This window comes from Coregonus lavaretus, assembly GCF_964263955.1.
Source record: "Coregonus lavaretus genome assembly, chromosome: 36".
In the NCBI taxonomy this organism is placed as follows: domain Eukaryota; kingdom Metazoa; phylum Chordata; class Actinopteri; order Salmoniformes; family Salmonidae; genus Coregonus; species Coregonus lavaretus.
In genome coordinates, this window is record NC_140023.1 from 12,360,424 (window position 1) to 12,380,173 (window position 19,750).

Here is a 19,750-nt window from a genome sequence, read left to right on the forward strand (position 1 = left end):
TAATCTTTATGCAATTGGACCGGTTTGCATAATGTCTGACTGACCATTTTCATTATTTGAGCTGGATCTTGGCCAATGCTTTCTGTGGGTTATTGTGTGTAATAATTGTATGTTTGCGGACATCTATGAATATTCAATTCACTTGTGTGATGAATGATGTGACAGGGCTTGCCAATTTGTAACAGTTTGTATAATAACCAATAGGAGAACAAAATAGCTAGAGTCTGCTCTCGGGGTTACTAGGGTACTTTTGGCACATTAGTAATTGTCTATGGCCTGTAACAAAAACCTGCACAGCATGCTCTTTCCACTTTGTCATGTGGTAAAGCTAGGCCATAGTCCAAAATTCCTCATAAATCAAACTGAGATCTAGAAAAACGTTTGATTGGAAACAATGAGGCTTCTCATAATGGTCCATTTGACACAGCAATATTCCCCCTCGCCTGTCTGCTGTTTGTTTTTGTATTTTTGCCCGATCATCATTGGCAGAGCTTTTGTAATGTCAGCCACAAAGGCTTCAGACTCTGGAAGGCCCCATGCACGCAGCTTGCATGGGATCAGGCCAGCAGGAGATTTGTGTGGGTCTATTTCGCAGCCGGCAGGGGCCGGGCAGCCTTCAGTCTAGCATGAGACAGCCGAGGGTGAGCACCTGAGTTTTCACACACTAAAGGTGCCGCAGTGGAGAACGCACTCCGGGAATAACACCAACCGAGGCAGCGGGATAGCGACAACCACCACCATGCACCAGTTCACTTACCTGCACGAGGTGCGCAAGGAGAAGTATGAGCGCTCCGATGTCTTCGAGGAACCATACGGCCCTGACGCGTCTGCGGGCGCCTCGGCCATCCAGGGCTGGGAGAGCCTGCAGGAACTTAACAGCCGCTTCGCCCGCTACATCAACCGGGCACGCGTGCTGGAGCAGCGCAATGCCGTGTTTCGCAAACAGCTAGAGACGCTGCAGCGGATGGAGGAGGCTAGCGGGCTCGAGGAGGCCTTTACCGAACAGATCGGCCTGAACCGGCAGCGCATCCGCGAGCTCTCCGCTGACCGTGGCAAGCTTGAGCGCGAGCTGAAGGACTCATGCCGCATGCTGGACGAGTTCACCAACAAGTAAGTGATGTTCGTGCTTTTGAAGGTGTGGGTGCGTGTGTTTATGTGCGTGCGTGCATCAGTAGGGCTAGTGTGTTTTTGAAACTGATGTGTGGGTCAGATAGAAGGAAAGTGCGCATGGGCCACCGCCTGTGCGTAAACAGTGCAGTGGTGAGGTGCCCTTCTCTAGACCAGATGCAGTGTAAATGGTTTGTATGCTGGTGAAGGCTGCGTTTCCCAGATAATCTGACTGTACCACTGTGATACATTGTCCACCTGTTGAAAGTCTGTCTTCAATAAAGGGGTTTATTGTCATGGAAATGAGCATGTGATGTGAGTTCAGTCATGGTAAGTGTCATGGATTTCTACCTTCTAACACCAAGACAGTACTCAGAGGAATGCTGCACAGGTGGTTGTGTGCTGAAAAAAGACAACCAACAGCCCTTTCAAGTGCTCTCAGGGGTAGGCAGGTTGATTAAGGACAATGAAGAGTTAATAAAAACGAAAAAAATATGTTTTATTGTCACATGGATAGGTGCAGTGACATGTTTTGTTTTACAGACATTGTAAAGTCAGAAAAGCCTATAGAGAAAAATGGATCCTCTCAATGTGCTCAATACACAAACTCATGTAAATGACAGAGCAATACAAGGTAGGCCACACATAAATGTGGAATTCCTGAATTTATGTTTTGTGATTATGTTTTTGTCCTCCAAAGATACAGAAACGAATGTGAGTATCAAGAACAGCTGCGAGGTACATTGGAACAACTCAACAAGGTATGTGTGTGAGTCCTATGACAATTTCCTCTGTTTAAATTAAGGTAAAAACCTAAATTAAGCCTAGTCCTGACTTAAAATAATTTTATGGACATTCTCCATTGAACTTGGTTTTTAGTCAAGGACTAGGCCTAATCTGTTCACGGGAAACCACCCCATATGTTAAACTGTAATACAACTGCTAAACTGTCATGCTGCATTGTTAGCGGCCTAACCATAAAAAACTGGTTGTGAACTCAACTTGTGAGTAGAGTTTTCTGCATACCACCTGTGCATGAAAGGGACTTTGCAATGCGGCACAACAAAAAATATGTAATAAATAATCTGTCTGGTCAATAATCTACAAGCTTTGTCCAGAGTGGTACAACCACAATTATGTGGTCCTCTGTAGCTCAATTGGTAGAGCATGGTGCTTGTAACGCCAGGGTAGTGGGTTCGATCCCCAGGACACCCCATACGAAAAAATGTATGCACACATGACTGTAAGTCGCTTTGGATAAAAGCGTCTGCTAAATGGCATATTATTATTATATTATTATTATATAATTTAACTGCAATCCTGATAGGACTTTGGGTCTGAGAGACAAAGTTTATGAGATCAGGACAATACAGTGAGATGATGGAACTGAATTAAAATTGCTTCTCATATCTCTATCTTTCTGGGTTAGTGTAATCAAAGCAATTGATCTCAGAGGCTTTAGACATAATGAAGGAATGTACTAGTGAAGAAAAGGCTTTGTGTGGTGTTCAGATGAATAATAACCGCAATGTAATACTTTGTGAGGCTTTATGAGGAGTGGATATCTACCTATCGACTCGCCTCTCTCTCCTCTCTTTTGCTCCCATCTTCTTCTCTTCTCTTCTTTTATCTCCTCTCCTCTCCTCTCCTCTCCTCTCCTAGGAGGCTGACTATGCCCTGCTGAGGAACCTGGAGTTTCAGATCCAGTCCCAGTTCCTTCAGGATGACATCAACTCCACCAAAGACAGACACAGGAAGGTAAGAGGTGTCCAACTTACACATCATCTGCAATCTATTACAAACTCATTCTGCCTTAATATTGTACATTCATACACTTGGCCCTAGGGGAAGTATTTTAGGTCAGTGGAGTGTACTAATAATTTAAAAAAATATTTATTGCAAAAGAAACCGGTACAATGTGCGTGCATAGCATATTCCCTTTTCAACCTACAGATGTAGGATCTTAATTTGACCAGTTTCGTAACAGGAGTAAAATAATCCTGCAGCAGGAGGATTTGATTTGATTTTTTTTTTTATCATATTTTCTAACGGGAAATTCGTTTTCATAGGCTACAGTAGGCTACAGTGAGGGAAAAAAGTATTTGATCCCCTGCTGATTTTGTACGTATGCCCACTGACAAAGAAATGATCAGTCTATAATTTTAATGGTAGGTTTATTTGAACAGTGAGAGACAGAATAACAACAACAAAATCCAGAAAAACCCTTGTCAAAAATGTTATAAATTGAATTGCATTTTAATGAGGGAAATAAGTATTTGACCCCCTCACAATATGAAAGATTTCTGGCTCCCAGATGTATTTTATACAGGTAACGAGTTGAGATTAGGAGCACCTCTTAAAGGGAGTGCTCCTAATCTCAGTTTATTACCTGTATACAAGACACCAGTCCACAGAAGCAATCAATCAATCAGATTCCAAACTCTCCACCATGGCCAAGACCAAAGAGCTCTCCAAGGATGTCAGGGACAAGATTGTAGACCTACACAAGGCTGGAATGGGCTACAAGACCATCGCCAAGCAGCTTGGTGAGAAGGTGACAACAGTTGGTGCGATTATTCGCAAATGTAAGAAACACAAAATAACTGTCAATCTCCCTCGGGCTGGGGCTCCATTCAAGATCTCACCTCGTGGAGTTGCAATGATCATGAGAACGGTGAGGAATCAGCATAGAACTACACGGGAGGATCTTGTCAATGATCTCAAGGCAGCTGGGACCATAGTCCCCAAGAAAACAATTGGTAACATGCTACGCCGTGAAGGACTGAAATCCTGCAGTGCGCGCAAGGTCCCCCTGCTCAAGAAAGCACATATACAGGCCCGTCTGAAGTTTGCCAATGAACATCTGAATGATTCAGAGGAGAACTGGGTGAAAGTGTTGTGGTCAGATGAGACCAAAATCGAGCTCTTTGGCATTTTGCCACCGTCAAACATGGAGGTGGAAACATTATGCTTTCGGGGTGTTTTTCTGCTAAGGGGAGAGGACAACTTCACCGCATCAAAGGGACGATGGACGGGGCCATGTACCGTCAAATCTTGGGTGAGAACCTCCTTCCCTCAGCTAGGGCATTAAAAATGGGTTGTGGATGGGTATTCCAGCATGACAATGACCCAAAACACACGGCCAAGGCAACAAAGGAGTGGCTCAAGAAGAAGCACATTAAGGTCCTGGAGTGGCCTAGCCAATCTCCAGACCTTAATCCCATAGAAAATCTGTGGAGGGAGCTGAAGGTTCGAGTTGCCAAACGTCAGCCTCGAAACCTTTAATGACTTGAAGAAGATCTGCAAAGAGGAGTGGGACAAAATCCCCCCTGAGATGTGTGCAAACCTGGTGGCCAACTACAAGAAACGTCTGACCTCTGTGATTGCCAACAAGGGTTTTGCCACCAAGTACTAAGTCATGTTTTGCAGAGGGGTCAAATACTTATTTCCATCATTAAAATACAACATTTTTTACATGTTTTTTTCTGGATTTTTGTTGTTGTTATTTTGTCTCTCACTGTTCAAATAAATCTACCATTAAAATTATAGACTGATCATGTCTTTGTCAGTGGGCAAACGTACAAAATCAGCAGGGGATCAAATACTTTTTTCCCTCACTGTATTAGGTGTAGCCTACCGCTGCATTTCGGATACACTTGTATGTCGTAGTGGAGACCAATACACTGCCTTCTATATGTATTTGGACAGTGAAGCTACAACTTTTAATTTGGCTCTATATTCCAGCTTTTTGGATTTGAGATCACTTTATGTAGATAGTCCCCCCATTTTAAGGTGTCATAAGTATTTGGACAAATTTACTTATAGTGTATTAAAATAGTCAAAAGTGTAGTATTTGGTCCCACATTCCTAGCACGCAATGACTACATCAAGCTTGTGACTCTACAAACTTGTTGGATGCATTTGCAGTTAGTTTGGGTTGTGTTTTGGATTATGTTGTGCCAAATAGAAATGAATGGTAAATAGTGTATTGTGTCATTTTGGACTCACTTTTATTGTAAATAAGAATATAATATGTTTCTGAACACATCTACATTCATGTGAATGCTACTATGATCACGGATAATCATGAATGAATCGTAAATAACGATAAGTGAGAAGGTTAGAGGCACAAAGATCATTCTGCCAAACCATGCTAGCCTCTCACCATTACCAATAACAGGGAGGTTAGCATTTTTGGGTGGTATGATATTTATCCCTCTGTAACTTTCTCACAAAGTAAAAATCCAAATGCTGGAGTATAGAGCCAAATTAAAAGTTTTAGCTTCACTGTCCCAATATATAAAGAGAGGAGTGTATTTATTTTGTGTTATTAAGCTATATAAAACTACAATTGTTGATGTGTATGTTACGAATTTGCAAAACGTATGATATGTTATGAATTCCAATTTTGTTGTGGCTAACGTTAGCTAGGTGGCTAACGTTAGCTAGGCTAGTGGTTAGGGTTAGGGGGTTAAGGTTAGGAGTTATGTTAAAGGGTTAACGTTAGGGGAAGGGTTAGCTAACATGCTAAGCAGTTGTAAAGTAGTTAAAAAGTAGTAAGTAGTTGCTAAAGTTGTCCGTGATGAGATTCAAACATGCAACCTTTGGGATGCTAGACGTTCGTGTTATATGGCCACCCATCCACCCCGACCAAACAACCTTACTTTCGTTTTTGCCTTAAGTAATCTTCTGTCTTATGTAACCATACCAAACGTAGCATACTGTATAATACTAATTTAAGTGTCCCACATTTACATTTACTATGTTATGTCTAGTCTATGAGACAAGGCTGGCATTTCAGACAAAACATTTTACATTTGAATGTGGCAGTAGTAGGATCTAAAGTAGTAGGACATTTTTTCTGTCTGGTGCTTTAGCATTTAAGCGAGCAAGAGAGAAAGAGAACTGGAGGTTTTCAGTGAATTTTGGTAAAACACAAGGCTTATTTGAATTTCCTGCCGCACATGAAAATGATGTGATGAAATGAAGATACCACATCTGTATAGAGAAAAGATCATCCCTAATGCTTTGTTTACATCCACCAGATGGACCGGATAAATCCAATACATACTGAAACCCAATCAATGACAAATGAATTTAACAACCCCCCTCAGTGCGTTGGTGTTTACCCTGCAAACACATTTTATCTGCTTAGGCAACATTCTTAACGAGGCTATTAAATGTGCAATTGCACACATATGTACTCTTGAATTCTTAATCATGTTAGGCCTATACTGATGCAAGTCAAGCAGAACACCTCAAAGAGTCAAACAATTACACACATTTAAAGGTTGTAATGATGAGCCCAGTGGCCTACCAAACTCTTCACACCACTGCCCTCATTTAAAGAGGCTACAGAGGCTGCTGGTATTGCGAGGTCATTAACAGCCCCTTGTAAACAGACAATATTGCCACCGCCTCTTTAGCCACATACTTTAGCCACGTACCACATTTAGCAACAAAAAAAATATAACGGTAGTCCCTTGTTGAAGTACGCTACAGATGTCGGATCTTAACTTGATCACTCTTTTGTCACAGAGAATTTTCCTGATGCATCAGGAAATTGAAATGAGCCTTGTGATTCTCTGAAAATGAGCAGTTCTCTTTCTCTCCATGTGGGGGCAGTCGAGTCATTGGGATCATGGCTTGCTATCAAAATAATATTCTCTCTCGCTCACTCAAACGGTAGGCCTAGGTCCTATTAGTACAACATTCAAATGTACAGAAATGTATCTGAAATGCAGCCATACACATCAACAACCATCGTTTTATATAGCTTAATGACACAAGCTAGATATTGGTCTCCACTAGGCTACGACATACAAGTGTCATGTGTATCCTAAGGTTACGATTGAACTGTCAACACTTAGTTCAATAGTGGCCTGGGGTGGTCTAGTGGTTAGGGCCACTGCCTTCAGCGCCCACATATAGGTCTATAATGTCGGCGTGGGTTTGATTCCGGCCCACGCCCTTCTGGCACAGATAACTGGTCCTGTGTGGCTCAGTTGGTAGAGCATGGCGGTTGCAACACCAAGGTTGTGGATTTTATTTCCACGGGGGAACAGTATGAAAATGTACGCACTCACTACTGTAAGTCGCTCTGGATAAGAATGTCTGCAAAATTACGTAAATGTAACTTTTCCGGAGCTTCCCGAAGCTTCTGTGCATGTGCGGATCACGTTCTGCGAGGCAGCATACATCAATAGTAACAACTAACTATGAAGAACAATATACAAATGCACACCATCCCACAAGCCCAGAGATATGAGTCCAGCTGTTATTGTGCAGGACAGAGATGAGCTTGCTGCTCTCTCTGTGACTACTTGAAGGAGGCTGAGAGGGGGGGGGGGGGACAGGAATTGGGAACTGTGACCCAAGATGACATCTTGTGATTGGCTGACCCCACTGTGTAATAAGGTCCCTAGCAACCATGAACCCTAGCCTGCTAGGCTCCAGAGGGGGAGGGGAGCCTACTGCAGGATTAGAAAGTTGCAGAGTTTGTGTCCTTGAGAAAGGGCTGTGAGAATGAGATGGTGTGCTAAGAGTCACCGGCAGGGAATTCGTAACAGCCACCCCTAAATATGTGTAGCATATTTACCATGACAAAGAATTCCACTTGCTGGAATGACAGGAGAGAGTCCGGTAGTGGGGCAGAGTCCGCGACTCCATGTGGCCACCCTGTCAACAGCAAGACAGGGGGCAGAGGTGTCCATAAGGATGGCACTTGAAGGCAGGGCTAGTCCACGGTGCCCAGGCAGGTGTTGGGGGAGGCTCTCCAACAGCCACGGGGCCGTTCAGACCGGCTCAATGAGAATGATGAGGTGGGGGAAGTCTGAGCCTATGAGGAGGCCAGGGTGCACCCTGTCAAAGGCCCGGAGTCGTAGCCCCCTGAGATACCCATAGCACGTTTTCAGAGTGGCGACAGGGCATGATTGTTCAGCCAGGTTGAGCTGGCTGGCTGTGAAGGTCCCCTGGAAGTTGTTGACGGGGTGGCCACATGGAGTGGCTGACTCTGCCCTACTACCTGACTCACTCCTGTCATTCTGGCAGGTGGAATTCTTTGTCATGGTAAATATGCTACACATATTTAGGGGTGCTTGTTATGAATTCCCTGTCGGTGACTATGATTTTCAGTTCTTTATCCCTAGAATTAGTCCACTGCACCACCAGGATGGAGCTAGCATGCTATGTTTTTTTAAAGCATATGAAGCTGTTCATTGTAGTCTAATCAAACAGACCCCATTTCAAAGGAAACAAGCACTCATTAAAATCAGGTGTGGCCAATTAGTGGGTGCGGCCAACACACCTGAACACACTTAACAAGATAGAGGATAGAGAGAGTTTTGTTGATGCTAAAAATTAAATGTTTTTAAATAACATTCTTAGAACATTTCTGAACATTACAAAAGTTTTCTTGTGGTTTTTATGGAAATTTTTCTTCATGAAGAGAATATTTGTATTTCTCCCCCAAAAAAATCATCTGTAATATACATGTATATTGTCTTTTTTTTCAAAGTGCTCTGAACGTTCTGACACCATTGTTAAAAGATTCCCAGAATGTTGTAAAAATATGACATTAAATAGAACCACATGGTAAATTGTGTGGAATGTTCAGTGGAAGTACTGAAATTCCCGCAGAAGAACGTTGTTTCTTAAAGTTCTAAGAAGAATTTGAGAATATTACTTTAAATATAACCATGAGGAAACCTGTAGGCAGAGTTATGCTGAAGTACTGACATTGGCACAGAATAACATTGTTTCTTAACATTCTCTAAACTATTTGAGAACATTCCCAACGTCAAACCAGTTGGAGAATGTTCCTAGAACATTACCAAAATTGAAATTATACTGAACAAAAAATGAAACGCAACATGTAAAGTGTTGGTCCCATGTTTCATGAGCTGAAATAAAAGATCCCAGAAATGTTCTATACGCACAAAAAATCTTACTTATCTCAAATTTTGTGCACAAATTTGTTTACATCCCTGTTAGTGAGCATTTCTCCTTTGCCAAGATAATCCATCCACCTGACAGGTGTGGCATATCAAGAGGCTGATTAAACAGTTTGATCATTACACAGGTGCACCTTGTGCTGGAGCCAATAAAAGGCACTGTAAAATGTGCAGTTTTATCACACAACACAATGCCACAGATGTCTCAAGTTTTGAGGGAGCATGCACTTGGCATGCTGACTGCAGGAATGTCCACCAGAGCTGTTGCCAGAGAATTGAATGTTAATTTTTCTACCATAAGCTGCCTCCAACATCGTTTTAGAGAAACCGGCCTCACAACCGCAGACCACGTTTTAACCACTCCAGCACAGGACCTCCACATCCGGCTTCTTCACTTGAGGGATCATCTGAGACCAGCCACCTGGATAGCTGATGAAACTGAGAAGTACTTCTGTCTGTATTAAAGACCTTTTGTGGGGAAAACTCATTCTGATGGCTGGGCCTGGCTCCCCAGTGGGTGGACCTGGCTCCCAAGTGCCCACTTTGTCAGGGGCGCAAAATATTTTGCTTGTCCATTCCCAGCGTGTCTCTCCAGGGTGCTGTTGGAGAGACTAATCGCTGCGGCGTCCACCAACGTTCCGTCAAAAAAATCCTCTAACATAAATCATGTAGCTGATAGGATATGGTAGAAAGAGTTTGTGGCCTTTTCTGTAGCCTACAGGCTGGAGATAAAATATATGCAATGTAATGAGATAGACACTTTTTACATCATGCAGGTTTCTCCGATCAAATAGCCTAAATAAACCTAAATGGCGCTCAATCCCCCCCAAAAAAGTGCTGTTATGTTAACAAACAACATATCCTAAAAACAGGACAGGTCAAAGTAAAATGGAAAATATGGAATGGACAATCACAACTGTTGTCCAGGAGTTTCGCCCCATTGTTATGATCAGTGGTTTCAAGTTTGTATCCGTACATTTTTGACAAGCTGATCATAGCGAAAAAGAAAATACTTTTTTTGTTTTACAAATTGTGGGCCTACCACATGGATGGGCATTCATAAAATTCCATTGTGGGCGACATGGTAGGCTACACCCCAGTAAGCATGAGCCAACGTCTTTGGACCGGACATTTTTTGTGGGGTGTTTTACAAATGTTAGGATTCCACATAGATGGGCATTCATAGATGGGCACGGTGATGCCTTTTGGACGTCTTTTTTTTGTGCAGTCTTGACCGGCCTTGATTTCCACATCCACGGACATTGGTTTTTGATCCGGTCCGGACCAAATCTAACCAATCATAGACATCTATGTTTGGTTCAGATTTTGTCCGGTCTGGACCAGCCTTGATTTGGCCCAAACATAAACGTCTATAAATTACTTATTTTCAACTTTCATTCAGAACCAAAAATGAGCCTGATTTCTACATCTGGAAAATACATATTTCCAACGTCTGGAAAATACGTATTTTCAACATCCGGAAAATAAGTATTTTCACCTTTCATTCAGAACCTAAATTGAAGCTAACTTCAACGTCTGGAAAATACGTATTTTAGATGTCTTTTCAATGTAGTTTTGTGGGGGTGGCTTTTTATTTGGTCTCACCTAGGGCGGCAGAATGGCAAGGACCAGCCCTGCTCCCAACCTTCAATATCAGGGCGGACCCTAACCACACGGCCACTGAGTTGGTTATGGATATTGTGTACTGTACTGACCCTGGATTCCAAATACACAATGCACACATAACACTGAGGAAAATAAAGGGATGGCATACAGGATGGATTTATTTCATAAGGTTGGGATTAGAGTACATAGACGTTGTGTACTGTACTCTAATCCCAACCTAATGAAAAACACCCCCACCCTGTATGACAGTCCCCTTTATTTTTTATAGTCCAGGATCTAATATTGTCTTGGGGAACGTCTGAAATGCAATGTTTGTGTTTTAAAGGCAAAGTTCATATGTCATTTGATACAGCAGCAGTATGTGTCCAAGACAATTTCCCCTTCAAGTAAAATATAATGTTAACTCACCCCCCCCCCCCCCCCCAACCCCCCCCCCCCCCCCACCCCCCCCCTTAGAACCTGGCAGAGATCCAGACCTACGTGAACATCCTGCACCAGATCAACCAGACAATAACCCTGGTGCCCAACGTGGCCGTGGGCATCTCTGAGGTAAGGTCACCAGGCATCTTTCTGTGTCCAGGGGAACCAGCTGTGTCAGACCAGGGGTGTCAGACCAGATAACAATAGAGCCGCAAGGACGCCCAGTGGAATCAGCTACGTGTGCTGAACTTTGTGGATAACCATGTGTCTGTGACTGGAAAATGTGTTGTGATGTGTTCAAATGTGTTAATGTGTACTGACATTTCTGTGAAGTGCGACTGCCGTTTATAATAAGCTTCTGTTTGTTAATATGACAGTTCATCCCAGCTCTGTGTGTCATGTTGTCCCTCTACAGAAATGATGTTGATGCTGTCAGTCTGTAAGCTGTTTGCTTGTCTGTCTATGAAGTTGCAAGTAAAGCACTGTAATCTAATACAAAACATACTCTTTCCATGACAGACTGACTAGGTGAATCCAAGTGAAAGCTATGATCCCTTATTGATGTCACTTGTTAAATCCACTTTAATCAGTGTAGATGAAGGGGAGGAGACAGGTTAAAGATGGATTTTTAAGCCTTGAGACAATTGCAACTCAATATTAGGAAGTTCGTAATGTTAGGCATACTCAGTGTACATGTACCTGTCTAGTTGTTCAGTGTGTATTATAACTGGTGAGTGGTCCCTTTGTGTGATCACTATGTGTTATAACTCGCCTGTCTTGTCTCTGTGTGATCATTGTGTATTGTAACTGGCTCTGTGTGAAGGAGCAGGAGAAGCAGCTGGCCCAGAGGAGAGTTCCAGCCCTGCAGAGTCAGCTGGAGGAGTACAAGAGCGCCCTCTGCCTGCTCCAGGCACAGAAGCAGCATCTGCAGACCGAGGTAGGTCCCTGTCTCCATCACTATGATGACTTAGTGACCATCTCATGCTCAAGTGTTTGAAAGTGTCACATTCCAAATCAACCCCTAGGCCCTACTCCCTATGCATATTAGTGAGGATGGGAGATGAGGTAGCCACTTGACTTGAGGTAGACAGTTTATATGTACGCATGGAGTACAGTACATACATTGGTTGTAGTTGCACAGGGGCGCCAGTAGGTGCCAGTCATCACCTTTAGATTAGTGAGTAAAGATGATACAAGCAACAGAGAAGCAGGAAAATACAGGTGTATCTCTTAGAAAAATACTAGTAAAAACTAAAAGACATAGAAGTAAAATTGTGTGAATATAATTGTAGGAAATCTGAATATTTTACTGAAATAATTATCATATATTTCTCTAAAAACTCTAAAGGTTCCATTTTCATTCAGAGACAGGTTGCCATGAAAGGTTGAATACATGGGTTGAACAAAGTATGTAGTACTACATTTGTCACCACAACATCCCCAGAGAGTACAGTCGTCATGATGTTCTGATTTATTTAGTATTTTTATAGCCAGACAGCTGGCACGTTAGCGTAGTTTGATGACCACGGTAATCCTTTAACTGAAGTTTATTCACGTTCAGATGCAGGAATGACAACGATTGCATAAATAAGAGTTAGGCAAAAAATTAAGTTTAACTTTTCTATATGACATCCATTCTTTTTTTTATAAGCAGGTTACAGTAGCATACCATATTATAAAATGTTTCCCACATTTATATTGAAATGCTAATCAGATTCTCTCTCTCTGTCTCTCTCTCTCTCTCTCTCTCTCTCTCTCTCTCTCTCTCTCTCTCTCTCTCTCTCTCTCTCTCTCTCTCTCTCTCTCTCTCTCTCTCTCTCTCTGTGTGTGTGTCAGACGTCAGTGTTGGAGAATTCCATCAAGAGCACCCAGGAGAGCTATGACGATGAGATCCAGCTGTACAACGAGCAAATTGAGTCTCTGAGGAAGGACATCGAGGAGGCCGAGAGGTCCCTGGAGAAATACACCAACGAGTGCCGCCACCTGGCCATGTACCAGATCTCCCTGGAGAATGAGCTGGAGAGGTACAAGAGGATCATCGAGAACGAGGACAACAGGTAATTACTAACCACAACACACAGTGACCAGTGTCCTGCTACTGGACATTAGGAAGCGCTTCAATGTATTGACGCTGCGAAATCCTGTAGGAGAATATATCAGCCACTTGATGGCAGTGTTGGATATTATATTTACATTGACATTTGAGTCATTTAGCATATTTGTGTGTTTTCCACCTCAGATTTGTTAAATGATGGTTGAATATCTCTTCAGAGGGTTATTTATTTTTAATATAATATTTAATCCCCTTTAATATGGCCTAATCCTTCTTTTGTTTACTTTATCAACACATATTTTAAATTCAGTCCCACAATGCGAAAATGGGAAAGTAATTAGAAAAAGGACAAAGGAATTTTCCTCTTATAATTATTAGTATAGTGTTTAGTACTAACACATGCAAATTCACTATCACATGCTGCTGCTGTGGTGGTGACCTAACTGATGTTTCTTCGTCATTCTCTTCCACAGGTTGAATTCAGCGATAATTGGGACTCCCATTACCTTGTTCACCACCAATTACCGCTTTACCCACACACCCACCGTGTCGAGCAGAGGCAGAGGTGAGGACATGCCACATCTCGTTCCACAGCTTCTTCACACTGATAGTCTCCATACATACAGAGCAGACACGTAACAGCTCATCGTCATCATAGGCTATAACCACACTAGCTAGAGCCCTAATGAATACAGCCACACAGTCATGTGATTCCCACCCACTCAGAGACAAAGACATTAGAACAACAAACAATAGATCTTCCTGAGATCTATTCATGGCAGATAATGGTGATCATGGTTAGGATGATCTATGTCCTGCGGGAGTCCTCTCCCCGTTCTATAATGTGTTTAGAATGTTTAAAGAGTGTTTTGTCTTATATAAGGTGTTTATTTTGTTTATCTGCCAGACATCACCCAAGCCATCCAGGACATCAGCAGTGTCAAGCCTCGCCAGAAGAACCTGGCCAAGAAGGTCCTGAAGAAGAAGGAGATCAGCCCCAAAGACGTGATGGACAGCAGCCAGGATGAAAGAGTTGTTGGAGCTGAACAAATGGAGGATGAGAAGCGAGGGATGGCGGAGGAGGAGGACGAGGTGAATAGAGAGGAGCAGAAGTCCCAGTACACGGGCGTGTCCCCCCAGGACGTCCCAGACGGGGCTCAGATCAGCAAGGCCTTCGACACGCTCTGTAACATCGTCAGAGACCGTATGAGGAAGTATAAGAAGCCCGAGCCAATCGCTGACTTCTACACTAAGGGGCGCTATGTGCTGGTGACGGGCGACGGCAGCTACCCCCACCCCCATTTCTACACCTCCAGCCCCTCCGCCGGACACGTCTTCGTCACCATCTGCGACGGCATGGTCTCCCCTTATGACCCCTTCAGTCCATACACCCCCTCCCCTGACCCCCCTCATCCACAGCCCATGCCACCCCCTGGCCCCCGTATCCCCACCCCACCTTCCGACGGAGAGGGAGGCAAGGGTGACGATAAAGGCGGAAAAGGTGGTGGGAAGGGGAAATCTAGGGGCGTAGACCCTACTCCCCCCCCACAGCCCAACCCTGCTCCAGCTCCAGCTCCAGCTCCAGCTCCAGGCCCTGACCCCAAAGACCCCAAATGCCCCAGCAATCCCTCCGGACCCAAGGGGGGTAAAGATGACAGTCGCCGCAGGGGCCCTCCTCCCATGCCCTCCCCCCGCGGCGCTAGCAGCATGCCGCCTGACTCCATGAGCTACGAGAAGGTGGAGATGGTGGAGTCAGTGGAAAAGTTCTCCAACGACCGCAAGACCAAGGGCTATGAGGAGACGGCCATGGTGGTGGAGACCATGATTGAGAAGACCAGCAAGAAGAAGCACTGAGTCTGAGATAAGATTGACCTCGACCAAAAGAGCTGGACAGACTCCTCACAAGTTCCGCCTCACCTTATGCCAGCAAGAAAAAACACTGAGTACAATATGAGACTCTGCTAAAGACATTCTAAAGACACTGTTCCACCGTGAATGAGACTAACCGCTAAGAGCCAGTCCTCACGTAGGAGACTGCTAAAGACTCCTTCAACATTCCTGATACTGCTCCTCCATTCACTCATGCTATCTGGCTTTGTGTTCAGCAAGAGTTAGCTGGTTCCATAATGCTGCTGTTGTTGTTTCTACCTACGCCGATACATTATGCCTTTAATGTTTGAAAACTCAAAGTACAAACAGCCCCCCCCCAAAAAAAAAAAATACAAACATGACTGATGTGTGAAAAAAAAGTATACAATTGCCATTTATACATTGATTACATGCTACTGCCCTCATGGATGTTTGCCACCCTTCCAAATCAAACCTTGCCCCAAACTTCCACCCAATACTTAATTTGTTCAATTGGATGCCATTGACTGCCCTCAACACAGTCTTGCTGTGTATAAAACTGCTTTAATAATAAAAAAGAATCACATTTCAAAAGCACAAAGCTCTACTGTCTTTGTGTTTCAATGTTAAGACCGCTGTTATGACACACTGTTGCTTTACAAACGAACATCCCCAGTACTTCTCATTATCTCATTTCATTCCAAAAAAGATTAAATTATTCATATTACACTACCGGTCAAAAGTTTTAGAACACTTACTCATTCAAGGGTTTTTCTTAATTTTTTGTATTTCAACATTGTACAATAATAGTGAAGACATCAAAACTATGAAATAACACACATGTAGTAACCAAAAAAGTGTTAAACAAATCAAAATATATTTTCTATTTGAGATTCTTCAAATAGACACCCTTTGCCTTGAGGACAGCTTTGCACACTCTTGGCATTCTCTCAACCAGCTTCATGGAATGCATTTCAATTAACAGGTGTGCCTTCTTAAAAGTAAATTTGTGGAATTTCTTTCCTTCTTAATACGTTTGAGCCAATCAGTTGTGTTGTGACAAGGTAGGGGGGGTATACAGAAGATAGCCCTATTTGGTAAAAGACCAAGTCCATATTATGGCAAGAACAGCTCAAATAAGCAAAGAGAAACGACATGAAGGTCAGTCAATACGGAACATTTCAAGAACTTTGAAAGTTTCTTCAACTGCAGTCGCAAAAAACATCAAGTACTATGATGAAACTGGCTCTCATGAGGACAGGCACAGGAAAGGAAGTCCCCGAGTTACCTCTGCTGCAGAGGATAAGTTCATTAGAGTTACCAGCCTCAGAAATTGCAGCCCAAATAAATGCTTCACAGAGTTCAAGTAACAGACACATCTCAACATCAACTGTTCAGAGCAGACTGTGTGAATCAGGCCTTCATGGTCGAATTGCTGCAAAGAAACCGCTACTAAAGGACACCAATAAGAAGAAGAGACTTGCTTGGGCCAAAAAACAATAGCAATGGACATTAGACCGGTGGAAATGTGTCCTTTGGTCTGGAGTCCAAATTGGAGATTTTTGGTTCCAACCGCTGTGTCTTGTTGAGACGCGGTGTGGGTGAACGGATGATCTCTGCATGTGTATTTCCCACTGTAAAGCATGGAGGAGGAGATGTTATGGTGTAGGGTTGCTTTGCTTGTGACACTGTCTGTGATTTATTTAGAACACACTTAACCAACATGGCTACCACAGCATTCTGCAGCGATATGCCATCTCATCTGGTTTGGACTTAGTGGGACTATCATTTGTTTTTCAACAGGACAATGGCCCAACACACCTCCAGGCTGTGTAAGGGCTATTTTACCAAGAAGGTGAGTGATGGAGTGCTGCATCAGATGACCTGGCCTCCACAATCCCCTGACCTCAACCAAATTCAGATGGTTTGGGATGAGTCAGACTGATGAGTGAAGGAAAAGCAGCCAACAAGTGCTCAGCATTTGTGGGAACTCCTTCAAGACTGTTGTAAAAGCATTCCAGGTGAAGCTGGTTGAGAGAATGCCAAGAGTGTGCAAAGCCGTCATCAAGGCAAAGGGTGGCTATTTGAAGAATCTCAAATATATAATATATTTTGATTTGTTTAACACTTTTTGGTTACTAGATGATTCCGTATATGTTATTCCATAGTTGTGATGTCTTCACTATTATTCTACAATGTAGAAAATAGTAAAAATAAAGAAAACCCTTGAATGAGTAGGTGTTCTAAAACTTTTGACCGGTAGTGTATATTCTTTGAATAATAACAGCTGATGTTTCATATTTGTACTTTCTATGTACTGTATGCAGTTTAAGCACACTTTACTTAATTTATAAAGAGGATAGAAGGGTAGAGGCGATGGATGCCTCGTTTTTTAACTGATCACCTTGTTTGACTTAGATACTAGAGGAATATTAATTGCACCAGAGTGATGACACTAGACTAAGTAAGCTAGTGCAGTGTTTAGGAAACTTCGGGAGTCTCTCAGCCCGGAGTGAAAGGTGTTACTTTGAACTCTGCAGCTACTGAAGGAAAGACATAAATGTTTCATTGAGGTGATCTGGAGGAGCAGACAGCGACCTCTGAACTCTGCATAATCCACTCTCCCTTAGAGGGACAGACAAGAGAGAGAGAAAAAGAGAATGATAGAGAGTGTGTGTGTTTGTGCGTGTGACAGAGAGACAAAAGTAAGACAAAAAAAGGGGGAGAAGGAGAAACTAATAGTGTTTTACACTATATTCCCGGTCTCTTTACCCAGTGTGTGAACTAAATGTCCCTGTACTTTGTGCTCTTGGGTTAACAGATAAGGGCTTCCCATTTCTGCATAGGGTTCAGTTGACTGGCAATGACCATTGTAAGGCAAAATGACTTACCTTAAAAAGTGGAATTGGAATACAGAGCCACGTACCCAGGTTCTGACCTCTATCTCTGTGTTGGTCTTATTTCTGATCCTTATTCAAATGACAAAGAGACTGCCTGTGCATTGCCGAGTGAGGCAAATCACTCAAGTGCTTTAACAAACAGCTGAATAGATTTATTATAGCATACGCTTTGAGGAGCACAGGCGGCAAAATTAATCACACGTTCCTTGTCTTGTTTATATAGAAACAGTTGCTTGTCACAAAAATATAAACAGAAAGAAGTATCACTGCTCTGTTTGCAAGATATTAAACTTTAAGAATGACACAGAAAATCGTTTACAGCCACAAACTGTACAACAGTTGTTTTACCAGAGGTGGAGGGGCGGGGAAAAGCAAGAACACCATATAGTGGATATATTCTGTTTATATACATTTTAGTAAAGTGTAAAAAACATAGACAGAAAGCAAGATGGGATCTTTTAGTTTTCTCTATAGAACAGATTATTTGAAGGTTACACTTTTATCATATCGGATTACAAGAAACATCTATCGGAAGTGGAGGGCTAAACACAGAAAAACTAAAAGCAGAGAGAAAAGAGTGGGAGGGGAGAGAAGGAGAGAAAGAAAATGAGAGAGAGGTGAGAAAGGGAGGGAGGAGAGAAAGTGTGAGAGAGAGCAAGAGAAAGAGAGGGAGAGAGGAGAGAAAGTGATTTAGATGAGAGAAAGGGAAAGTGAGAGAAAGATTGTAGAGATGAGAGAGGGGGAGTGAGAGAAAGAAGTAGAGAGAGAGACAGAGTGGCCCGGCATGCAGACCTGACCAGATGGTGTTTAGTTAGCTACGTCAGCTAGTTTTTACTCAGCAGGCTCTTCAGACTCCTCTCCACCGCCTCGTCCAGCTCTTCCTCCAGCTCCTCCTTTTTGGACATGGCTAATTTGGACTGGTAGTCACGCACTATCTGGTCTATGTAAGGGGCACTTTGTGTTCCATGCAGCATGAGGGTCCACTCCTTCAGGACCCCCCTCTGTGGCTCGTTTCCCTGGAAGCCCACCTCCAGGACCCAGGTCCCGCGGGGGTCCTCTCCCCAGGTTTGGGTAGTCATGAAGGGCCACTTGTCGAAGCCCACCTTGGCATCGTCGTCCCGGGGCCGGCGGCTTAGAAGGATGGACTTGGTGCCCATGGGGGAGGTCATGTTGATGTTGAGGTCACCACGGCGACTGCCATTGACGGTGACTACGGCCTGAACATGTTCCAGGTAGCGGACAAAGTTGTCCTTCCCCTGGCAGGAGTCAGTGGAGATGGCCAGGATCAGCTTGTCACCCGACTGGATCTTACTGCAGGGAGAGAGGGTTGGGGGGAGAGAGGAGAGAGGAGAGAAGAGAGAGACAAAGGGAAATAAGAAGGTGATAAAGGTAAGATAATGAGAAGGGACAACAGAAAGAGAGATGTAAAGAGAGATGTAAAGAGGGATGTAAAGAGAGATGTAAAGAGAGATGTAAAGAGGGATGTAAAGAGAGATGTAAAGAGAGATGTAAAGAGGGATGTAAAGAGGGATGTATAGAGAAATGTAAATAGAGATGTAAAGAGGGATGTAAAGAGAGATGTAAAGAGAGATGTAAAGAGGGATGTAAAGAGGGATGAACAAGACTTGTGGAAAGGGAGACGAAAGTTCGGAAAGGCAGGGTCAGAGAATGAGAGAAATACCGGGAAATGGAGAAAGTAAAGGAAGATGGCGGTAGCAAAAAAAGAGAGTGAAATATAAACATGTATTAAGGAAGAGAGAGGAGAGAGAGAAATAGTAACATTATCAGTATTCTGGTCAGCTCCTTGAGAACGCTGGTGTCCCTGTATCTAATTCAATCTGAGA

General features: G+C 43.2%; 2 protein-coding genes across 2 annotated transcripts in view; one reads left to right on the forward strand and one right to left on the reverse strand.

Moving 5' to 3' along the window:
• Positions 1-739: 739 nt before the first annotated feature.
• Positions 740-15,012, forward strand: LOC311110645 (filensin-like; the record flags this gene model as incomplete). Its single annotated transcript, XM_084153186.1, has 8 exons — positions 740-1,110; positions 1,808-1,868; positions 2,770-2,865; positions 11,142-11,234; positions 11,929-12,042; positions 12,942-13,162; positions 13,632-13,723; positions 14,066-15,012. 8 exons carry the CDS (start codon positions 740-742, stop codon positions 15,010-15,012), a joined length of 1,995 nt encoding a protein of 664 aa, XP_084009312.1.
• Positions 15,013-18,039: 3,027 nt separating this feature from the next.
• pcsk2 (proprotein convertase subtilisin/kexin type 2) overlaps positions 18,040-19,750 on the reverse strand; it is a 91,223-nt gene continuing 89,512 nt past the window's right edge. Inside the window, exon 12 of the mRNA XM_084153288.1 lies at positions 18,040-19,217. Within this exon, the coding sequence (XP_084009414.1) occupies positions 18,731-19,217 (487 nt within the window). The 3' untranslated portion in view covers positions 18,040-18,730. The remainder of the gene's footprint in view (positions 19,218-19,750) is intronic.